Genomic DNA, 22,277 nt, shown 5'->3' with positions numbered 1-22,277 from the left:
CCCTATCCACCTGTGACGTCACTTTTAGGGAATTCTGTACCTGTATTCCCAGATCCCTCTGTTCAACTGCACTCTTCAGAGTCCTACCATTTACCCTGTACGTTCTGCTTGGGTTTGTCCTTCCAATGTGCAATATCTCACACTTGTCTGCATTAAATTTCATTTGCCATTTTTCAGCCCATTTTACTAGTTGGCCCAAATCCCTCTGCAAGCTTTGAAAACCTTCCTCACTGTCCACTACACCTCCAATCTTTGTATCATCAGCAAACTTGCTGATCCAATTTACCACATTGTCATCCAAATCATTGATATAGATGACAAACAACAATGGACCCAACACCGATCCCTGCGGCACACCACTAGTCACAGGCTTCCACTCAGAGAAGCAATCCTCCACAACCACTCTCTGGCTTCTTCCATTGAGCCATTGTCTAATCCAATTTACTACCTCCCCATGTATACCTCATGACTGAACCTTCCTAACTAACCTCCCATGAGGGCCTTGTCAAAGGCCTTGCTGAAATCCAGGTAGACAACATCCACCGCCTTCCCTTCATCCACTTTCCTGGTAACCACCTCGAAAAACTCTAATAGATTGGTCAAACATGACCTACCACGCACAAAGCCATGTTGACTCTCCCTAATAAGTTCCTGTCTCTCCAAATATTTGTAGATCCTATCCCTTATCACACCTTCCAATAACTTGCCCACCACCGACGTCAAACTTACTGGCCTATAATTTCCCGGATTTCTTTTGGAACCTTTTTTAAACAACGGAACAACATGAGCCACCCTCCAATCATCCGGCACCTCCCCCATGAATACTGACATTTTAAATATGTCTGCCAGGGCCCCTGCAGGTTCAACACTAGCTTCCCTCAAGGTCCGTGGGAATACCCTGTCCGGTCCTGGGGATTTATCCACTCTGATTTGCCTCAAGACAGCGAGCACCTCCTCCCCTTTAATCTGTAAAGGTTCCATGACCTCCCTACCTGTTTGCCCTATTTCCATAGACTCCAAACCCGTTTCCTCAGTAAATACGGTTGCAAAGAAACCATTTAGTATCTCCCCCATCTCTTTTGGTTCCATACACAGTCTACCACTCTGGTCTTCAAGAGGACCAATTTTATCCCTCACTATCCTTTTGCTCCTAACATACCTATAGAAGCTTTTTGGATTTTCCTTCACTCTGCCAAAGCAACCTCATGTCTTCTTTTAGCCCTCCTGATTTCCCTCTTAAGTAGCTTCTTGCACTTTTTATACTCCTCGAGCATTGATCTGTTCCTTGCTGCCTGTACATTTCATACAACTCTCTCTTCCTCTTAATCAGTGTTACAATCTCCCTTGAGAACCAAGGTTCTTTATTCCTATTTACTTTGCCTTTAATCCTGACAGGAACATACAAACTCTGCACTCTCAAAATTTCTCCTTTGAAGGCCTCCCACTTTCCATTTACATCCTTACCCCTACAAAAACACCAGTGGCTGCTGCCCCTACTAAACACCAGTGGCTGCTGCCCCTACTAAACACCAGTGGCTGGAACCTATCATAAATTGTATCAAATTGCCAGCTTTCTAACTCATTCTCCAAGTCTGCACAGTGATGTCCGACACTCGTTGCTGAAAGGTAGTGTGACATTACTGCGGATTTTCAATTATCTCCTGACTTCTTTTTTTCTCACTAACACCCCACTTGTTTCCCATAATATCAACAAGAAAACAAAAGAATTAGGCCATTCGGCCCCTGAAGCCTGCCCTGCCATTTGATAAAATCATGGCTAATCTGATAGCAGCCTCAATTCCCTTTTCCTGTATGTCCCCCATGACCTTTGACTCCCTTGTCCATTAAAATTCCATCGAACTCAGTCTTAAATAAATTCAATGACCCAGTCTCCACTGCACTCTGGGGAAGAGAATTCTACAGATTAATGACGCTTTGAGAGAAAAAGATTCCGCATGTCAGTCTTAATCGGTAGATCCATAGCTTTTAAACTGTTCTAGACTCCCCTGCCAGGGGAAACACCCTCCAGGGAAAACACCCTCCAGGGGAAACACCCTCCAGGGGAAACCCCCTCCAGGGGAAACCCCCTCCAGGGGAAACCCCCTCCCTATTCAGTCTCCTCAGGATGTTTCTATAAGCGTCATCTCCCTTTCTTTTAAACTCCAATAGGTAGAGGCCTGGTCATCCTTTCCTCATAAAACATCCCCTTCATCCCAGGGATTAGCTGAGCAAGACACCCCTTTTCTCCACCTACTCATCTGTACTCCCTTCAGTCCAGGGGTGGATGCAGGTCTGGACATTGACAGCACGTGGCTATTTTAGCCATCGCTCCTTGACAGGTCTGATGGAACCGCATTAAGCACCATCAGGCCCTGCTCTCCTCTGCCATAACCGCAAAGGTAACCCCCGGCTTCCTTGGCCAGTTGTGCCTTTACCCGGTCAGGCCCGAATCTGTTAAACTATCCGGGAAGAAGAAAGTAAAGAAAGATCAGGCAGCACTCGCTGACTTCAGATTACTAATTGGTGGCCGAGGGGAGCACAGACTGGGGCTAACACTCCCCTGACCCGTCCACATCAGACACGTCCCAGAGAGCTCGGGCCCATCAGCAACAACAACTTGCATTTGCATAGCAACCCTAACATAGCAACATTTCCCAAGGCATTTACGACCACAAAAAAACATTTAACACTGGGCTACATAGGGAAACCAAAAGCTCCATCAAAGAGGCAGGTTTTAAGAAGGCAAATGGAATTTTGTCCTTCATTGCTAGAGGGATGGAACTTAAAAACAGCGAGATTATGTTGCAACTGTATAAGGTGCTGGTGAGGCCACACCTGGAATACTGTGTATAGTTTTGGTCTCCTTCCTTGAGATAGGATATACTGGCACTGGAGGAGGTGCAGAGGAGATTCACTAGGTTGATTCCGGAGTTGAGAGGGTTGGCTTATGAGGAGAGACTGAGTAAACTGGGGCTATATTCATTGGAATTCAGAAGAATGAGGAGAGATCTTATAGAAACATATAAGATTATGAAGGGAATATAAGATAGAAGCAGGGAAGTTGTTTCCACTGGCGGGTGAAACTAGAACTAGGGGGCATAGCCTCAAAATAAGGGGGAGCAGATTTAGGACTGAGTTGAGGAGGAACTTCTTCACACAAAGGGTTGTGAATCTGTAGAATTCCCCGCCCAGTGAAGCAGTTGAGGCTACCTCATGGAATGTTTTAAGGCAAAGATAGATTTTTGAACAGTAAAGGAATTAAGGGTTATGGTGAGCGGGCGGGTAAGTGGAGCTGAGTCCACGAAAAGATCAGCCATGATCTTACTGAATGGCGGAGCAGACTCGAGGGGCCAAATGGCCTACTCCTGCTCCTAGTTCTTATGTTAAGGCATGTCTTAAAGGAGGAAAGCAAGTTGGACAGGTTTAAGGTTGGACTGCAAACATTATAATTAATTGTGGCCTTTTTTAGTTTGTGATTGCTAAAGATACTTTTATACAAGGCCAGCAATTACTCTGCATTTTTTGTTGTCCTTATCACTTGTCCCCCTCAGAGGCAGTTTAGAATCAAACACACTGGTGTGAGTCTGGAGTCAAATGTACGTTCAGACAGGGTAAGGACAGCAAGTTTCCTTCCCTAAAGGACATTCATGAACCAGTTGAGTTTTTACGTGAATCTAATAGCTTCATGGCCACTTTTACTGAGATCCAATTTTTATTTCCAGATGTATAAAATGGAATTCACAGTGGAATCTGAGCTCACACCCTCTGGACTTGCTTTGCTCTTTAATAACAAGCAGCTTGCATCTATACAGTGCCTTTAATGTACTAAAAGATGTCCAGGTGCATCACAAGGAGTGATCATCTGAGATGAAGCTGCGTGTCAAAAATTATGCTAATGGATGCACTGCAGCAATTCACAAAAGATCCTTAGACAGCACCTTCCAAACCCACTTCCATCTATAAGGGCAAGGGCAGGAGGTACATGGGAACACAACCACCTGCAAGTTCCCCTCCAAGCCACTCACCATCCTGACTTGGAAATATATCGCCGTTCCTCCGCAGTCGCTGGGTCAAAATCCTGGAATTCCCTCCCTAACGGCATTGTGGGTCAACCCACAGAACATGGACTGCAGCGATTCAAGAAAGCAGCTCACCACCACCTTCTCAAGGGGCAACTAGGGATGGGCAATAAATGCTGGCCAGCCAGCGACACCCATGTCCCACAAACGAATTTTTAAAATATAGAAAGGTGAAGAGGTTTCGGGAGGGAATTCCAGAGTTTGGGCCCCATGCGGCTGAGGGCAGGGCCGCCAATGATGGAGCGATGGAAATTGGGAATGTGCAAGAGCTCAGAGCGCAGAGATCTCAGGGAGTTGTAGAGTTGGAGGAAATGACAGCGATAGGGAGAGGCAAGGTCATCAGGGATTTGAAAACGATCTCTAAAATTAAGATATTGCTGGACTGGGAGCCAATGTGGACCACTGAGTACAGGTGAAAGGGGATTGGGACTCTGTTTCCTATGATACAGACAACAGGGTGGATACATTGGTATGTATTGGGTTGCAGTGATATTGGTTGAGGGATATGACATAGCCGGGTCACTGGAGATAACTCCCATGTTATTCTCCAGAACGGTGGCCGTGTGACTGCTCTCTTTTTGTCACCAATGTCATCATCAATGACAGACCCTCACATTGAGGATCACGTCATCTAACTGAGAAGGCTGGCAGGGCCTTGGCTTAACATCTCATCAGAAAGTCAGCACCTCTGACAGTGCTGCACTCACTCTTTTGGTCTGGTAACGGGAGTGTTAGCTCGGACTATGTGCCTCAGGTCTCTGGAGTGGTTTTTAGAAAAAAAACTTCTTTCATTCATGGGACCGGGTCATCGCTGGCTTGCTGCGGATTGAGCTCCCAACAGTCTGTCTCGAAAGCAAGAGTCCGAACATGAAGGAGAGCCATGGAGCAGTGATTTGGTGATGTGTGCGGATTGTAAAAACCTGTAGATGTTGTGGGATTGGAGGAGGGAGGTGGGTGCTGGAACCCCATTAGTATTTGAGATCCGAAGGCAGAATGAGTTAGGAATGGAGATGGTCCAATGGAGGGTCATTTCAACACCCAGAGAGATCTTGTTGAACTCTGGGATGCTGAGTTAATTATCCATTAATAATAACATAAACATCAGACAAAAGAAAGCATCGCCTGGTCCGCCCATTCCTCCTGCACTTTATTCATCCATAAAATAAGTTTCCTAGAAAAATCTAGAACTTTCAAAATGTGTCGAACTATTTTCTAAGGTTCCGTATCCCTTAAACTTCTTCAGCTGAAGCTCATCGAGTGATGCGTGATATCTGGCTGCGTTCTTGGAGGAAAACATCTGACTGATCTCCATGAAGGTTTTGTTTCTGGTCTCTGGGATCACAACATAGGCGTAGACAGCGACAATCCAACAGATCCCACAAAACACCAGGTAACAGTAAGCTCCAGCGGACATCTGCACAAACACACAATACATGTGACCAATTACACACTCATTCGAACCCACGGGGTAAGCGAGGGCACTTGTAAAGGCTCCTGCCCCATTCTACCCACAAAATCTCCCCCCACCTGGAATGTCAGAGATCCGAGATCAACCGATGTAAGACTGTCAGAGGAGGCTGTGGCTCAAACCCGGCTCAAGGACTTTAAACCTTAAACCAGGTCAAAATTGCCAATGCTGGTACTGAGGGAGTGCTGCACTGTCACAGGGTCAGTACTGAGGGAGTGCCGCACTGTCAGAGGGTCAGTACTGAGGGAGTGCCGCACTGTCAGAGGGTCAGTACTGAGGGAGTGCTGCACTGTCAGAGGGTCAGTACTGAGGGAGTGCCGCACTGTCAGAGGGTCAGTACTGAGGGAGTGCCGCACTGTCAGAGGGTCAGTACTGAGGGAGTGCCGCACTGTCAGAGGGTCAGTACTGAGGGAGTGCCGCACTGTTAGAGGGTCAGTACTGAGGGAGTGCCGCACTGTCAGAGGGTCAGTACTGAGGGAGAGCCGCACTGTCAGAGGGTCAGTACTGAGGGAGTGCCGCACTGTCAGAGGGTCAGTACTGAGGGAGTGCCGCACTGTCAGAGGGTCAGTACTGAGGGAGTGCCGCACTGTCAGAGGGTCGGTACTGAGGGAGTGCCGCACTGTCAGAGGGTCAGTACTGAGGGAGTGCCGCACTGTCAGAGATTCAGTACTGAGGGAGTGCCGCACTGTCAGAGGGTCAGTGCTGAGGGAGTGCTGCACTGTCAGAGGGTCAGTACTGAGGGAGTGCCGCACTGTCAGAGGGTCAGTACTGAGGGAGTGCCGCACTGTCAGAGATTCAGTACTGAGGGAGTGCCGCACTGTCAGAGATTCAGTACTGAGGGAGTGCTGCACTGTCAGAGGGTCAGTACTGGGGGAGTGCTGCACTGTCAGAGGGTTAGTGCTGAGGGAGTGCTGCACTGTCAGAGGGTCAGTACTGAGGGAGTGCCGCACTGTCAGAGGGTCAGTACTGAGGGAGTGCCGCACTGTCTGAGGATCAGTACTGAGGGAGTGCCGCACTGTCAGAGGGTCAGTACTGAGGGAGTGCCGCACTGTCAGAGATTCAGTACTGAGGGAGTGCCGCACTGTCAGAGGGTTAGTGCTGAGGGAGTGCTGCACTGTCAGAGGGTCAGTACTGAGGGAGTGCCGCACTGTCAGAGGGTCAGTACTGAGGTAGTGCCGCACTGTCAGAGGGTCAGTACTGAGGGAGTGCCGCACTGTCAGAGGGTCAGTACTGAGGGAGTGCCGCACTGTCAGAGGGTCAGTACTGAGGGAGTGCCGCACTGTCAGAGGGTCAGTACTGAGGGAGTGCCGCACTGTCAGAGGGTCAGTACTGAGGGAGTGCCGCACTGTCAGAGGGTCAGTACTGAGGGAGTGCTGCACTGTCAGGGATTCAGTACTGAGGGAGTGCCGCACTGTCAGAGATTCAGTACTGAGGGAGTGCTGCACTGTCAGAGATTCAGTACTGAGGGAGTGCCGCACTGTCAGAGGGTCAGTACTGAGGGAGTGCTGCACTGTCAGAGGGTCAGTACTGAGGGAGTGCCGCACTGTCAGAGGGTCAGTGCTGAGGGAGTGCCGCACTGTCAGAGATTCAGTACTGAGGGAGTGCCGCACTGTCAGAGGGTCAGTACTGAGGGAGTGCCGCACTGTCAGAGATTCAGTACTGAGGGAGTGCTGCACTGTCAGAGGGTCAGTTCTGAGGGAGTGTCGCACTGTCAGAGGGTCAGTACTGAGAGAGTGCCGCACTGTCAGAGGGTCAGTGCTGAGGGAATGCCGCACTGTCAGAGGGTCAGTACTAAGGGAGCGCCGCACTGTCAGAGGGTCAGTACTGACGGAGCGCCGCACTGTCCGAGGGTCAGTACTGAGAGAGTGCTGCACTGTCAGAGGGTCAGTACTGAGGGAGTGCCGCAGTGTCAGAGTGTCAGTACTGAGGGAGTGCTGCACTGTCAGAGATTCAGTACTGAGGGAGTGCCGCACTGTCCGAGGGTCAGTGCTGAGAGAGTGCCGCACTGTCAGAGGGTCAGTACTGAGGGAGTTCTGCACTGTCAGAGGGTCAGTACTGAGGGGGTTCTGCACTGTCAGAGGGTCAGTACTGAGGGAGTGCTGCATTGTCAGAGGGTCAGTACTGAGGGAGTGCTGCACTGTCAGAGGGTCAGTACTGAGGGAGTGCCGCACTGTCAGAGGGTCAGTACTGAGGGAGTGCCGCACTGTCAGAGATTCAGTACTGAGGGAGTGCTGCACTGTCAGAGGGTCAGTTCTGAGGGAGTGCTGCACTGTCAGAGGGTCAGTACTGAGAGAGTGCCGCACTGTCAGAGGGTCAGTGCTGAGGGAATGCCGCACTGTCAGAGGGTCAGTACTAAGGGAGCGCCGCACTGTCAGAGGGTCAGTACTGACGGAGCGCCGCACTGTCCGAGGGTCAGTACTGAGGGAGTGCTGCACTGTCAGAGGGTCAGTGCTCAGGGAGTGCTGCACTGTCAGAGATTCAGTACTGAGGGAGTGCTGCACTGTCAGAGGGTCAGTACTGAAGGAGTGCTGCACTGTCAGAGGGTCAGTACTCAGGGAGTGCTGCACTGTCAGAGATGCAGTACCTGGGGGGGTGCTGCACTGTCAGAGGGTCAGTACTGAGGGAGTGCCGCAAAGTCGGAGGGTCAGTACTAAGGGAGCGCTGCACTGTCAGAGGGTCAGTACTGAGGCAGTGTCGCACTGTCAGAGGGTCAGTACTGAGGGAGTGCCGCACTGTCAGAGGGTCAGTATTGAGGTAGTGCTGCACTGTCAGAGAGTCAGTACTGAGGGAGTGCCGCACTGTCGGAGGGTCAGTACTAAGGGAGCGCTGAACCGTCAGAGGGTCAGTACTGAGGGAGCGCCGCACTGTCAGAGGGTCAGTACTGAGGGAGTGCTGCACTGTCAGAGGGTCAGTTCCGAGGGAGTGCTGCACTGTCAGAGGGTCAGTACTCAGGGAGTGCCGCAGTGTCAGAGGGTCAGAACTGAGAGAGTGCTGCACTGTCAGAGGGTCAGTACTGGGGGAGTGCTGCACTGTCAGAGGGTCAGTACTGAGGGAGCGCTGCACTGTCAGAGGGTCAGTACTGAGGGAGTGCCGGACTGTCAGAGGGTCAGTACTGAGGGAGTGCCGCACTGTCAGAGGGTCAGTACTGAGGGAGTGCCGCACTGTCAGAGGGTCAGTACTGAGGGAGTGCTGCACTGTCAGAGGGTCAGTACTGAGGGAGTGCCGGACTGTCAGAGGGTCAGTACTGAGGGAGTGCCGCACTGTCAGAGGGTCAGTACTGAGGGAGTGCCGCACTGTCAGAGGGTCAGTACTGAGGGAGTGCCGCACTGTCAGAGGGTCAGTACTGAGGGAGTGCCGCACTGTCAGAGGGTCAGTACTGAGGGAGTGCCGCACTGTCAGAGGGTCAGTACTGAGGGAATGCCGCACTGTCAGAGAGTCAGTACTGAGGGAGTGCTGCACTGTCAGAGGGTCAGTACTGAGGGAGTGCCGCACTGTCAGAGGGTCAGTGCTGAGGGAATGCCGCACTGTCAGAGGGTCAGTACTGAGGGAGTGCTGCACTGTCAGAGGGTCAGTACTGAGGGAGTGCTGCACTGTCAGAGGGTCAGTACTGAGGGAGTGCCGCACTGTCAGAGGGTCAGTACTGAGGGAGTGCCGCACTGTCAGAGAGTCAGTACTGAGGGAGTGCTGCACTGTCAGAGGGTCAGTACTGAGGGAGTGCCGCACTGTCAGAGGGTCAGTGCTGAGGGAATGCCGCACTGTCAGAGGGTCAGTACTGAGGGAGTGCTGCACTGTCAGAGGGTCAGTACTGAGGGAGTGCTGCACTGTCAGAGGGTCAGTACTGAGGGAGTGCTGCATTGTCAGAGGGTCAGTACTGAGGGAGTGCCACACTGTCAGAGGGTCAGTACTGAGGGAGTGCCGCACCATGTTTTACTGGGTATAATTGTACCTAACATTTGATAATGCAGCATGTGGTGTTGTGTTGAACACTCCCTCGTTTTGATGATATAATGTGTATTAGATTGTTGAAAGCAGCTGGTTTGGGTTGAATATGGAATGCTGCTGCTGTACGCACCTGAAGAAACGGGAATACAAAACCTACAGTGAAATTCGACAGCCAGTTGAGGGCCCCTCCGATGATGTAAGCAGCTGGACGATGCGACTGGGTAAAGAGCTCAGCGGTCATGAGAAAGGGAACCCCCGCTGTACCCACAGAGTCACCGAGGGAGGGAGGGGGAGAGAGAGGGGGAGTGAGAGAGAGAGGGGGAGAGAGGGGGAGGCAGAGAGGGAGAGGGAGAAAGAAGGAAAGAGAGGGGGAGAGAGCGAGGGAGAGCAGGAGAGAGAGAAAGACAGGGAGAGAGGGAAAGAGAGGGAGAGAGAGAGAGAGAGAAAGGAGCGAGAAAGAGAGAGGGAGGGAGAGGGAGAGAGAGAGGGAGAGTGGGAGAGAAGGAGGGAGAGGGAGAGAGAGGGGGAGTGAGAAAGAGAGAGGGAGGGAGAGAGAGGGGGAGAGAGGGGGAGAGAGGGGGAGAGAGGGAGGGAGAGAGAGGGAGAGAGAGAGGGAGAGAGAGAGGGAGAGAGAGAGGGAGGGAAATGGAGGGACTGAGAAAAAAGAGAGAGAGAAAGTGGAAGAGAGAGAAGGAAATAGTTATAGAGAGAGTAAAAGTGGGTAAACAAATGAGAGAGAAAACAAAGATGGGGAAGACAATGAGAGAAAGAGGGAGAAACAGAAAAAGAGAATAGAGAGGATAAGGGATACAGAGAGGGAGAGAGATAGAAATTGAGCGTGATAGGGAGAGAGGAAGTTAAATAGAGAGAAAGATAAGAGTTATAGCAATGATGAAAGTGATCATACAGATGTGATAGGGCAAATGGAAAATTGATGATAGACCGATTGGGGTAGAGAGTGAAAGAGTGAGAGTCAGACAGAAACAGGAAGAACAGCAGGCAGGTGTGAGAGAGAGAAATACATCCTCAAGAACGTGGGACGGGGGAAGATAAGGAGAGAGAGGAAGAAGTTAGTTAGTTTACAAGAGCAATCGGTGCCAATGTGCTATTTTGTTCTATTTGCACAAATCTTGAAGAAACTACAGCATTGTACACATTCTCACAACCTGCGCAGGCGTGACCTTTCCAAATCCAAGCAGGATGTATTCTCAATAACCTCCTGCTCCCAGTGCCAGCCCGGTGCAGGGCAGGGCTAGGTGAAAGACGGTGTGAGTTCCCTCTGTCCCCCTGACCCAGAAATCCCCCCGTCGGCCAGGGCCCCTCCACCCCCGGCTGCTCCACAGACCTGTCCCACTGCAAGCAGAGAGTGAAGATTGAAATGTAAAAATTAAATGTCATCTGCTGTGTCGTATGTTCCAATGCTTGGCTTGCTTCGCCATTTACTTAAATAGGGATGGCGATAGAATCTAATCTAATACTCAGAGGATGCGTTTAGGAACAATTTAGTGCAGATTTGCATTATTTTTGCATAATGGCCATGACAGAGCTTAATGTGATAAAATGGATCTGAACTCAGAGTTGAGCGCCATTGTTCATTAAGAATAACAGGGAAGATATATTCATCATTGTTTATATACAATGATGCATGAAAAGTACTAATTAAAGATGTAATTACACTGAATACATTCTCTGTTGTAAATGGAATATATTCTTCATGGACAAGACCAATAAATCAAATACCTAAAATGCCAAGACTCACATTTATCATTCCCACTGCGCTCCTGCTCACTCACAACTCGTTACTGCTCCACAACCTCGGTTCCACAATCAGTTTGGGAGGGTAACGTTTTTAAGGGGGTCCATGGAGGTGAAAGGCTCCAGTGCTGCAAAATCAAATACCACCCCCTTCCCCACCCCCCCCCCCCCCCCCCCCCCACCCTCGCCCCCATGGTCACCAGGTCAGCATGGTGTGTGCTGCTTTCTCTCAGCATAGATGAGTATGATCCTTGCTCCAGACTCCAGTGAGGGAGGGTCTCCAGTACATTGGAGGGGTCAGCTCTCAGATAAAGACACTAAACTGGAGGACAGCGATTTCCATCGCTCCTCCATTGGTATGAAGCTGCATGGGTCCCCAGCTCTGGAATTCCTTCCCAAAGCCTCACCACCTCTACCTCTCTCTCCTCTTTATGCTTCTTAAACCTTATGGGATTTTGCGTGGCACGGTGGCACAGTGGCCTCACAACGCCAGGGACCCGGGTTCAATTCTGGGCTTGGGTCACTGTCTGTGCGGAGTCTGCATGTTCTCTCTGTGTCTGCGTGGGTTTCCTCCGGGTGCTCCGGTTTCCTCCCACGGTCCAAAGATGTGTGGGTTTAGGTTGATTGGCCATGCTAAATTGCCTCTTAGTGTCAGGGGATTAGCAGGGTAAATGCATGGGATTATGGGAATAGGGCCTGGGTGGGATTGTGGTCAGTGAAGACTCGATGGGCCGAATGGCCTCCTTCTGCAACATAGGGATTCTATGATTCTGGGACTACGGTTTTGTTTGATAATGCTTCTATGAAGCACATTACAGAGATTGGATCCATCTGACCAGTTAGACTATTCAGCAACAATGATTTTCATTTATATAGCACCTTTCACGAAGTAACTCATTGAAAGGAGTTCCACAGCAGTGTTATAAAGCCAAACCACATCGGGAGCGAGTAGGATGGATGATTAAAGAGGCAACTGAAGGCACAGCTGGTAACAGCGGAGATACAGTAAGAGTTTTAACAACACCAGGTTGAAGTCCAACAGGTTTACTTGGTAGCAAATACCACTAGCTTTCGGAACGCTGCTCCTTCATCAGATGGAGTGGAAATCAACAGCGGAGATGCACAGAAGGCCAGAGTTAGGGGAGAGGGTTATATCTGGGGAGGAGGTTGTGGGACTGGAGGAGACGATAGAGACGGGGAAGGGTGAGACCATGGAGCGTTTTCCAAATAATTTTAAAAATTAAGCAAACCCGAGTTTTGGAAGCTGGAAAGTTTCCAGGTGTTGGAGGCTGAGAGGGTTGCCAGGAGAGAGCAGGGACGGTTCAGTCTGAGGCAACACAACCTGGATGATAGTCTGAGCAGCAGACGGACAGGTCACATGTCTACACGGAGAGAAGCTCTTTCCATACCTGGTCCGACACAGAATCCAGCGATGATCCCCACAACACAGGCAACGCTGGCATAGTGCATCCACGGAACCTGCCAGCACAGCAGTACAGCACGCAGTCAATGCAGTCTCAGTGTTGGAGGAAAACATACATTGCAAAATAAGAAAACAAAGCCCTTTATTTCTGTGACGCCTTTCACCATCTCAGGATATTAAAAACCGCGTCACAACCGGTGAAATACATTTCTGAAGTGTAGTCACTGTTGCATTTTGGAAACACAGGATTCAACTCACACACAGCAAGATCCCAGAAACAGCAATGTGATAAATGACCAGACAATTTGCTTTTGTGTTGTTCGCCAAACGGTAAATATATGCGGGGACATGTGGAAAACTTCCCATCATCATCTTGCCAGTGATGCCTCAGGAATTCTTACACCTACTGGAGATAGCACACAGGGCTTTGGTTTAATACTGAACCCAAATTATGGAAATCCAACAATGCAGCATTCCCTCAGTACAGACCCTCTGACAGTGCGGCACTCCCTCAGTACTGACCCTCTGACAGTGCGGCACTCCCTCAGCACTGACCCTCTGACAGTGCAGCACTCCCTCAGAACTGACCCTCTGACAGTGCAGCACTCCCTCAGAACTGACCCTCTGACAGTGCAGCACTTCCTCAGAACTGACCCTCTGACAGTGCAGCACTTCCTCAGAACTGACCCTCTGACAGTGCGGCACTCCCTCAGTACTGACCCTCTGACAGTGCAGCACTCCCTCAGAACTGACCCTCTGACAGTGCAGCACTCCCTCAGTACTGACCCTCTGACAGTGCGGCACTCCCTCAGTCCTGACCCTCTGACAGTGCAGCACTCCCTCAGAACTGACCCTCTGACAGTGCAGCACTCCCTCAGTCCTGACCCTCTGACAGTGCAGCACTCCCTCAGAACTGACCCTCTGACAGTGCGGCACTCCCTCAGTACTGACCCTCTGACAGTGCAGCACTCCCTCAGTACTGACCCTCTGACAGTGCAGCACTCCCTCAGTACTGACCCTCTGACAGTGCAGCACTCCCTCAGTACTGACCCTCTGACAGTGCGGCACTCCCTCAGTCCTGACCCTCTGACAGTGCGGCACTCCCTCAGTACTGACCCTCTGACAGTGGGGCCACTGTTTAGATGAACATTGATATATGGAGGTTTTATTACCTGTCCTCAATCCCAGCATTGAGTCATCATCCAGACTGCCGTCCAACCAACAGCACTCATCATTACCCAACTGAATTCAACCAGACTCTCAATCAATCCTCACATTGCAATATTTTATAAATAGGAAGATATATTGTCTGATTGTTTGTCTCGGGTTCCAGGAAATCTCTGCAGAATCCTCCACTGATCTCAGCGTGGAATCAGCTCGACCTGAACCTTGCATTGTTCCTGTAGCTCATTGATTAACCAGCTCTTCAGCAACAACATCAACTTGCATTTAATTGTCGCCTGTCACATGGTTAATTGTCCCAAGGTGCTTAAGGAGCACAAATCAGAACAAAGAACAAAGAACAGTACAGCACAGGAAACAGGCCCTTCGGCCCTCCAAGCCTGTGCCGCTCCTTGGTCCAACTAGACCAATCGTTTGTATCCCTCCATTCCCAGACTGCTCATGTGACTATCCAGGTAAGTCTTAAACGATGTCAGCATGCCTGCCTCCACCACCCTACTTGGCAGCGCATTCCAGGCCCCCACCACCCTCTGTGTAAAAAAAGTCCCTCTGATATCTGAGTTATACTTCGCCCCTCTCACCTTGAGCCCGTGACCCCTCGTGATCGTCACCTCCGACCTGGGAAAAAGCTTCCCACTGTTCACCCTATCTATACCCTTCATAACCTTGTACACCTCTATTAGATCTCCCCTCATTCTCCGTCTTTCCAGGGAGAACAACCCCAGTTTACCCAATCTCTCCTCATAGCTAAGACCCTCCATACCAGGCAACATCCTGGTAAACCTTCTCTGCACTCTCTCTAACGCCTCCACGTCCTTCTGGTAGTGCGGCGACCAGAACTGGACGCAGTACTCCAAATGTGGCCTAACCAGCGTTCTATACAGCTGCATCATCAGACTCCAGCTTTTATACTCTATACCCCGTCCTATAAAGGCAAGCATACCATATGCCTTCCTCACCACCTTCTCCACCTGTGTTGCCACTTTCAAGGATTTGTGGACTTGCACACCTAGGTCCCTCTGTGTTTCTATACTCCTGATGACTCTGCCATTTATTGTATAACTCCTCCTTACATTATTTCTTCCAAAATGCATCACTTCACATTTATCCGGATTAAACTCCATCTGCCACCTCTCCGCCCAATTTTCCAGCCTATCTATATCCTGCTGTATTGCCCGACAATGCTCTTCGCTATCCGCAAGTCCAGCCATCTTCGTGTCATCCGCAAACTGCTGATTACACCAGTTCCACCTTCTTCCAAATCATTTATATATATCACAAATAGCAGAGGACCCAGTACAGAGCCCTGCGGAACACCACTGGTCACAGATCTCCAGCCGGAAAAATACCCTTCGACCACTACCCTCTGTCTCCTATGGCCAAGCCAGTTCTCCACCCATCGAGCCACTTCTCCTTGTATCCCATGAGCCTTAACCTTCTTAACCAACCTGCCATGTGGGACTTTGTCAAATGCCTTACTGAAATCCATATAGACGACATCCACGGCCCTTCCTTCATCAACCGTTTTTGTCACTTCCTCAAAAAACTCCACCAAATTTGTAAGGCACGACCTCCCTCTTACAAAACCATGCTGTCTGTCACTAATGAGATTGTTCCGTTCTAAATGCACATACATCCTGTCTCTAAGAATCCTCTCCAACAACTTCCCTACCACGGACGTCAAGCTCACCGGCCTATAATTTCCTGGGTTATCCCTGCTACTCTTCTTAGACAACGGGACCACATTCGCTATCCTCCAATCCTCAGGGACCTCACCCGTGTCCAAAGAAGCGACAAAGATTTCCGTCAGAGGCCCAGCAATTTCATCTCTTGTCTCCCTGAGCAGTCGAGGATAGATGCCATCAGGCCCTGGGGCTTTGTCAGTTTTAATGTTCCCTAAAAAACCTAACACTTCCTCTCTTGTAATGGAGATTTTCTCTAACGGGTCAACACCTCCCTCCGAGACACTCCCGGTTAACACGCCCCTCTCCTTCGTGAATACCGATGCAAAGTATTCATTTAGGAACTCCCCTATTCCCTTGGGTTCTAAGCATAATTCCCCTCCTTTGTCCCTGAGAGGTTCGATTTTCTCCCTGACAACTCTTTTGTTCCTAACGTATGAATAGAATGCCTTAGGATTCTCCTTAATCCTGCCTGCCAAGAACATCTCGTGACTTCTTTTTGCCCTTCTAACTCCCCGTTTGAGTTCTTTCCTACTCTCTCTGTATTCCTCCAGAGCTCCATCTGTTTTCAGTTGCCTGGACTTAACGTACGCCTCCCTTTTCATTTTAATCAGATCCTCAATTTCCCTGGTTATCCACGGGCTCTCGAATCCTACCTTTCCTATCTTTCCTTTTTACAGGCACATGCCTATCCTGCAGCCTTATCAATAGTTCCTTAAAAGACTCCCACATGCCAGACGCGGACTTACCCTCGAACATCCTCTCCCAATCAACATCCACCAATTCCTGCCTAATCCGGCTATAGTTAGCCTTCCCCCAATTTAGCACCCTGCCCGTAGGACAGCACTCATCCTTGTCCATTACTATCCTAAAGTTAACAGAGTTGTGGTCACTATTTGCCACATGTTCCCCAACCGAAACTTTGACGACCTGACCGGGCTCATTTCCCAGAACTAGGTCCAGTATAGCCCCCTCTCTAGTCGGGCTATCTACATACTGTTCCAAAGAACCTTCCAGTACGCATTTTACAAATTCCTCCCCGTCCGGACCCCCAGCTCTAAGCACTTTCCAGTCTGTGCCAGGGAAATTAAAGTCACCCACTACAACAACCCTATTTTTTCTGCACCTATCCAGAATCTCCTGACATAACCTTTCCTCCACTTCCCGTGGGCTGTTGGGTGGTCTGTAGTACACCCCCAGCATAGTGACTGCACCCTTCCTGTTTCTGAGTTCCACCCACAGAGACTCAGTACATGACCCCTCTAAGTTGTCTACCCTCTGCACCGCGGTAATATGCTCCTTAACTAATATCGCTACTCCCCCACCTTTTTTAGCCCCTCCTCTGTCTCGCCTAAAACACTGATACCCCGGAATATTCAGCTGCCAGTCCTGTCCTTCTTTTAACCAAGTTTCCGTCACGGCAACCACATCCAAATTCCGCATAAGCATTAAGGCCCTAAGTTCGTCTGTTTTACCCGTTACGCTCCTCGCATTGAAGCAGATGCACTCCAGACCTCCAGGCCCACTCAGGTCATCCTCCTCCAGAGTGCTCCTCTTCTTAGCTAGCCTTGCCCTGGCCCCCAGCTCAACCCCAGCCTCAGTATTTACTGACCTACTGTTTTGTTCCACACCCCCCTGCCACACTAGTTTAAATCCTGCCGAAACACTCCAGCATAACTCCCAGCCAGGATATTTGCTCCCTTCCAGTTAAGGTGTAACCCATCCTTTCTGTACAGTTGCCATCCTGACTTGAAGATTTCCCAGTTATCTATGAATTTAAAACCCTCCCTCTTGCACCAGTCCTTTAGCCACGCGTTCAACTGTAGAATCTCCCTGTTCCGAGCCTCACTTGCACTCGACACCGGGAGCAGTCCAGAGATTGCTACCCTGGAGGCCTTACTTTTTAGCCTAGCACCCAACTCCCTGAATTTCTCTCGTATGACCCCCCTGCTCTTCCTACCTACATCATTTTCACCAATGTGTATAATCACATCCGTTGGACTACCTTCCTTTTTAAATATGCTTCCTACCCTCTCGGAGACATCCAGTACCCCGGCACCAGGGAGGCAGACTACCATCCTGGATTCTCGTTCACTCCCACAGAACCGCCTGTCCGTGCCTCTAACCATTGCGTCCCCCACAACTATCGCTCTCCTAAACCCCTTCTTTCCCTTCCGGACCCCTGAGCCTGTCTCTGTGGAGGCGATCTGGTCCTCGTGGCTTACCCCTGGAGGGTCATCCCCCTCCACAGAATCCAAAACAATATACCTATTTTGGAGGGGGACAACCACAGGGGATCCCTCCACAGACTGCTCACTCCCTTCCCTTCTCCCATCTGTTGCCCATCCCTTTCGTTTATGGGAGACTGCCACTGGGGTACTTTCTGGCACATCACCCTTCTGACTATTACCCCTCCTAACTGTGACCCACGTGCCTTCCTTCCAAGACCCTGGTGTCACTACCTCACTATAACTTTTATCTATTAATCTCTCATTTTCCCTAACTAAACTGAGTTCATCGAGCCTCAGCTCCAGCTCCCTTACACGATCCTTCAGGAGTTGCAGTTCCACGCATCTGGCACAGATATGGACTTCCGGGAGGCAAGTTGTCTCCAGGAACTCCCACATCCCACACCGAATGCAGTATACTGGCCTCCCACTCATACCAGCCATGTCCTTTTTAGTTTTTGGGAGATAAAACAAAAAAAGGGGGTGTAACAGAAGAAAAGCAAACAACCTTCCTCGCCTTCGCCGAAGCCCTGTGAGCCAAAGCCCTTACAGCTCACACTCTGCTCCCTGCTCACTCCGCTGCCTGCTCCAGACTCTGCCCGCTCAAAAGTGCGGCCTGCTTTTAAACCCTCCAAAAAACCTTCCCCAGGCTGCTCCTGGGCCTACTCCCTGTTTTGAAAAAAACCTCCGATTTCTAAGCCAAATTTAACTGAAAAATAAATAAATAAAACGCAGACACAATCTTTCTTACCCTCAGCCTGCTCCTATGGAACAATGAGGCTGAAACCTCCAAGGTAAGCCCTTTTTAAACCTTCCCCAGGCTGCTCCTGGGCCTACTCCCTGTTTTGAAAAAAACCTCCGATTTTTAAGCCAAATTTAACTGAAACATAAATAAATAAAATGCAGACACAATCTTTCTTACTAACCGTGACACCAAATCACACAAGAGATATTAGGTCAGGTGACCCAAAGCTTGGCCAAAGGGGTAGTTTTTAAAAAATTGTTCATTTGATATGGATGCTGGAGTACTGCGTCCAGTTCTGGTCGCCGCACTACCAGAAGGACGTGGAGGCTTTAGAGAGAGTACAGAGGAGGTTAACCAGGATGTTGCCTGGTATGGAGGGTCTTGGCTATGAGGAGAGATTGGGTAAACTGGGCTTGTTCTCCCTGGAAAGACGGAGAATGAGGGGAGACCTAATAGAGCCGTACAAGATTATGAAGGGTATAGATAGGGTGAACAGTGGGAAGCTTTTTCCCAGGTCGGAGGTGACGATCACGAGGGGTCACGGGCTCAAGGTGAGAGGGGCGAAGTATAACTCAGATATCAGAGGGACGTATTTTACACAGAGAGTGGTGGGGGCCTGGAATACGCTGCCAAGTAGGGTGGTAGAGGCAGACACGCTGACATCGTTTAAGACTTACCTGGATAGTCACATGAGCAGTCTGGGAATGGAGGGATACAAAGGATTGGTCTTGTTGGACCAATGAGCGGCACAGGCTTGGAGGGCCGAAGGGCCTGTTTCCTGTGCTGTACTGTTCTTTGTTCTTTGATGCGCTGGCCAGACTATCATTTATCTCCCATCCCTAATTGCCTTTTGAGAAGGTGGTGGTGGTGAGCTGCCTCCTTGATCCACTTCAACCCATGTGGTGTAGGCACACCCATCATGCTGTTAGAAAGGGAGTTCCAGTATTTTGACCCAGTGACAGTTCAGCAATGGCAATATATTTCTAAGTCAGGATGATGAGAGGCTTGGAGGATATACATGGTGCTGGTGTTCCTATGCTTTTGCTGCCCTTGTACTGCTAGGTGGTAGAGATTAGGGGCAGGAATAGGCCCCACCCACCACTTCACAGCGTGAATCACGCTGAGGGACTCTGCATTGTGTCAGAGATTCATTCCGGTAAGTACGCCTAAAAGACAGGCTGGGAATACTCCCCTTTTCCCCGCCCGTTGGGCACTCAGTTTTGTTTTGGGAGAATCCTGGCCACAGCAGAGTGTGTCACTTGGATCCTCTAACCCATTCCTCCATTCAGTAAGATCATGGCTGATACTCCAACCCAAATCCACTTTCCCACTGGATCCCCGACTGTCTCACAATCCAGAAACCTATTGATCTCATGGAATATCGTCATCCAATCAGCATCCACCAACCCCAGGGTGAAAAGCCTCGCCAGCTGAATTAGAACAAAGAACAAAGAAAATTACAGAACAGGAACAGGCCCTTTGGCCCTCCAAGCCTGCACCGACCATGCTGCCCAACTGAACTAAAACCCCCTACCCTTCCGGGGGCCATATCCCTCCATTCCCATCCTATTCATGTATTTGTCCAGACGCCCCTTAGAACTCATCTGCTTCCGCTACCTCCCCCTGCAGCGAGTTCCAGGCACCCACCACCATCTGTGTAAGAACATAAGAACATAAGAAATAGGAGCAGGAGTAGGCCATCTAGCCCCTCGAGCCTGCCCCGCCATTCAATAAGATCATGGCTGATCTGACGTGGATCAGTACCACTTACCCGCCTGATCCCCATAACCCTTAATTCCCTTACCGCTCAGGAATCCATCCATCCGCGCTTTAAACATATTCAGCGAGGTAGCCTCCATCACCTCAGTGGGCAGAGAATTCCAGAGATTCACCACCCTCTGGGAGAAGAAGTTCCTCCTCAACTCTGTCTTAAACCGACCCCCCTTTATTTTGAGGCTGTGTCCTCTAGTTTTAACTTCCTTACTAAGTGGAAAGAATCTCTCCGCCTCCACCCTGTAAAAAGACTTGCCTCGTACATCTCCTTTAAACCTTACCCCTCGCACCTTAAACTTGAGGAAGGAAGATTCCTTCCCCCGGAGACTCTGCTCCCTGGTTCGAGAACAGCTTTCCAAATTACTGCCCAATATGACTCCATTTTAACACTTGGAAAATGAGTATGACCCCAGATACCCAGCAATGACAGAACAGCAGTAAAGCAGCTCAGTAACACTCGATGTACAGTTTGTGTATTATAGATCTACATAAAATATAAATATGAAAATCTGTGCATTTAAACTTCTTTGTAAAAGTTTTATTATCTTATATTCTCAGCCAGGTTCTTCATATTCCCTAATGACAGGTTAAATTACTCTCCCTCACTCCTCACATGTACAGGTCTTATTTATCGTAGAATCCCTACGGTGCAGAACGAGGCCATTTGGCCCATTGAGTCTGCACTGACCCTCTTCCAGAGCATCTTACCCAGGACCACTTCCTGCCCTATCCCAGTCACTCCACACATTTACCCCGCTAATCCCCCTAACCTACACATCTTTGGACACTAATGGGCAATTTAACATGGCCAATCCACCTAACCCGCACATCTTTGGACTGTGGGAGGAAATTGGAGCACCCGGAGGAAACCCACGCAGACACGGGGAGAATGTGCAAACTCCACCCAGTCACCCAATGCCAGAATCGAACCTGGGTCCCTGGTGCTGTGAGGCAGCAGTGCTAACCACTGTGCCACCATGCTGCTGTATGTCTTATGAACACTCTCCACTTACTCAGAAGCTCCTCTTCCTAAGTCCTCTCCACCCACCCCACACACACACGCAACACACACACACGCAACACACACATGCAACACACACAACACACACACACACAACACACACACGCAACACACACACGTGCAACACTCACATGCAAAACTCACATGCAACACTCACATGCAACACACACACGCAACACACATACGCAACACACACACGCAACACACGCACACAACGCACACACACATAATACACACACGCATAACACACACGCAACACACACACACATAACTGAAGTCTTTCACCTTGAGTGCTATTTTAGTAAATCTCTGCACTCTCTCCTGGATCCTTTCTGAAATGCAGTGTCCAGAGTTAAACATGATGCTCCAGCTGGAGCGAAATTTCATCATTGGCTGTAAAATGCTTTGGAATGTCTTGAAAGTGGAAAATGGCGCTTTAGAAATGCAAGTCCTTTCTTGGCTGTTCGCATCTTTCTCGTGGGCAGTCTGAGCACCAAGTGAGCCTTTTACAGAGAGCTCCCAGTTCATTAAATATCTGATGAATCACATTGTATAACTCGAGCGAATTAGGAATTACCTCAAAGAGCAATGACATCGTAATCCCAGCACAGGAAAATCCCATAAAGCTGAATCCACCAATCAGCAGCGGACGCCTCCCCACTCTCTCGATTGTCAAACTCTGAAGTGCAGAAAGGAACAGGAAAAGCAATCAGACAGAATCAGCGCAGGAATGTGAGTCACTCTGTACAATCAGTGTCAGCTCAGGAATGTGAGTCACTCTGTACAATCAGTGTCAGTGCAGGAATGTGAGTCACTCTGTACAATCAGTGTCAGTGCAGGAATGTGAGTCACTCTGTACAATCAGTGTCAGCGCAGAAATGTGAGTCACTCTGTACAATCAGTGTCAGTGCAGGAATGTGAGTCACTCTGTACAATCAGTGTCAGTGCAGGAATGTGAGTCACTCTGTACAATCAGTGT

The 22,277-nt window shown here is 49.7% G+C and overlaps 1 protein-coding gene across 1 annotated transcript in view; it reads right to left on the bottom strand.

The window, feature by feature from the left end:
* Positions 1-5,209: 5,209 nt before the first annotated feature.
* LOC144500865 (solute carrier family 2, facilitated glucose transporter member 9-like) overlaps positions 5,210-22,277 on the bottom strand; it is a 55,201-nt gene continuing 38,133 nt past the window's right edge. The window contains exons 7-10 of the mRNA XM_078224338.1: positions 21,876-21,977; positions 12,654-12,723; positions 9,620-9,747; positions 5,210-5,493 (exon numbers count right to left, since the gene is read on the bottom strand). Of these exons, the coding sequence (XP_078080464.1) occupies positions 5,251-5,493; positions 9,620-9,747; positions 12,654-12,723; positions 21,876-21,977 (543 nt within the window). The 3' untranslated portion in view covers positions 5,210-5,250. The remainder of the gene's footprint in view (positions 5,494-9,619; positions 9,748-12,653; positions 12,724-21,875; positions 21,978-22,277) is intronic.

The sequence above is a fragment of the Mustelus asterias genome, chromosome 11 (assembly GCF_964213995.1).
Source record: "Mustelus asterias chromosome 11, sMusAst1.hap1.1, whole genome shotgun sequence".
Taxonomy (NCBI): domain Eukaryota; kingdom Metazoa; phylum Chordata; class Chondrichthyes; order Carcharhiniformes; family Triakidae; genus Mustelus; species Mustelus asterias.
This window is presented reverse-complemented; position numbering and strand designations above follow the sequence as displayed.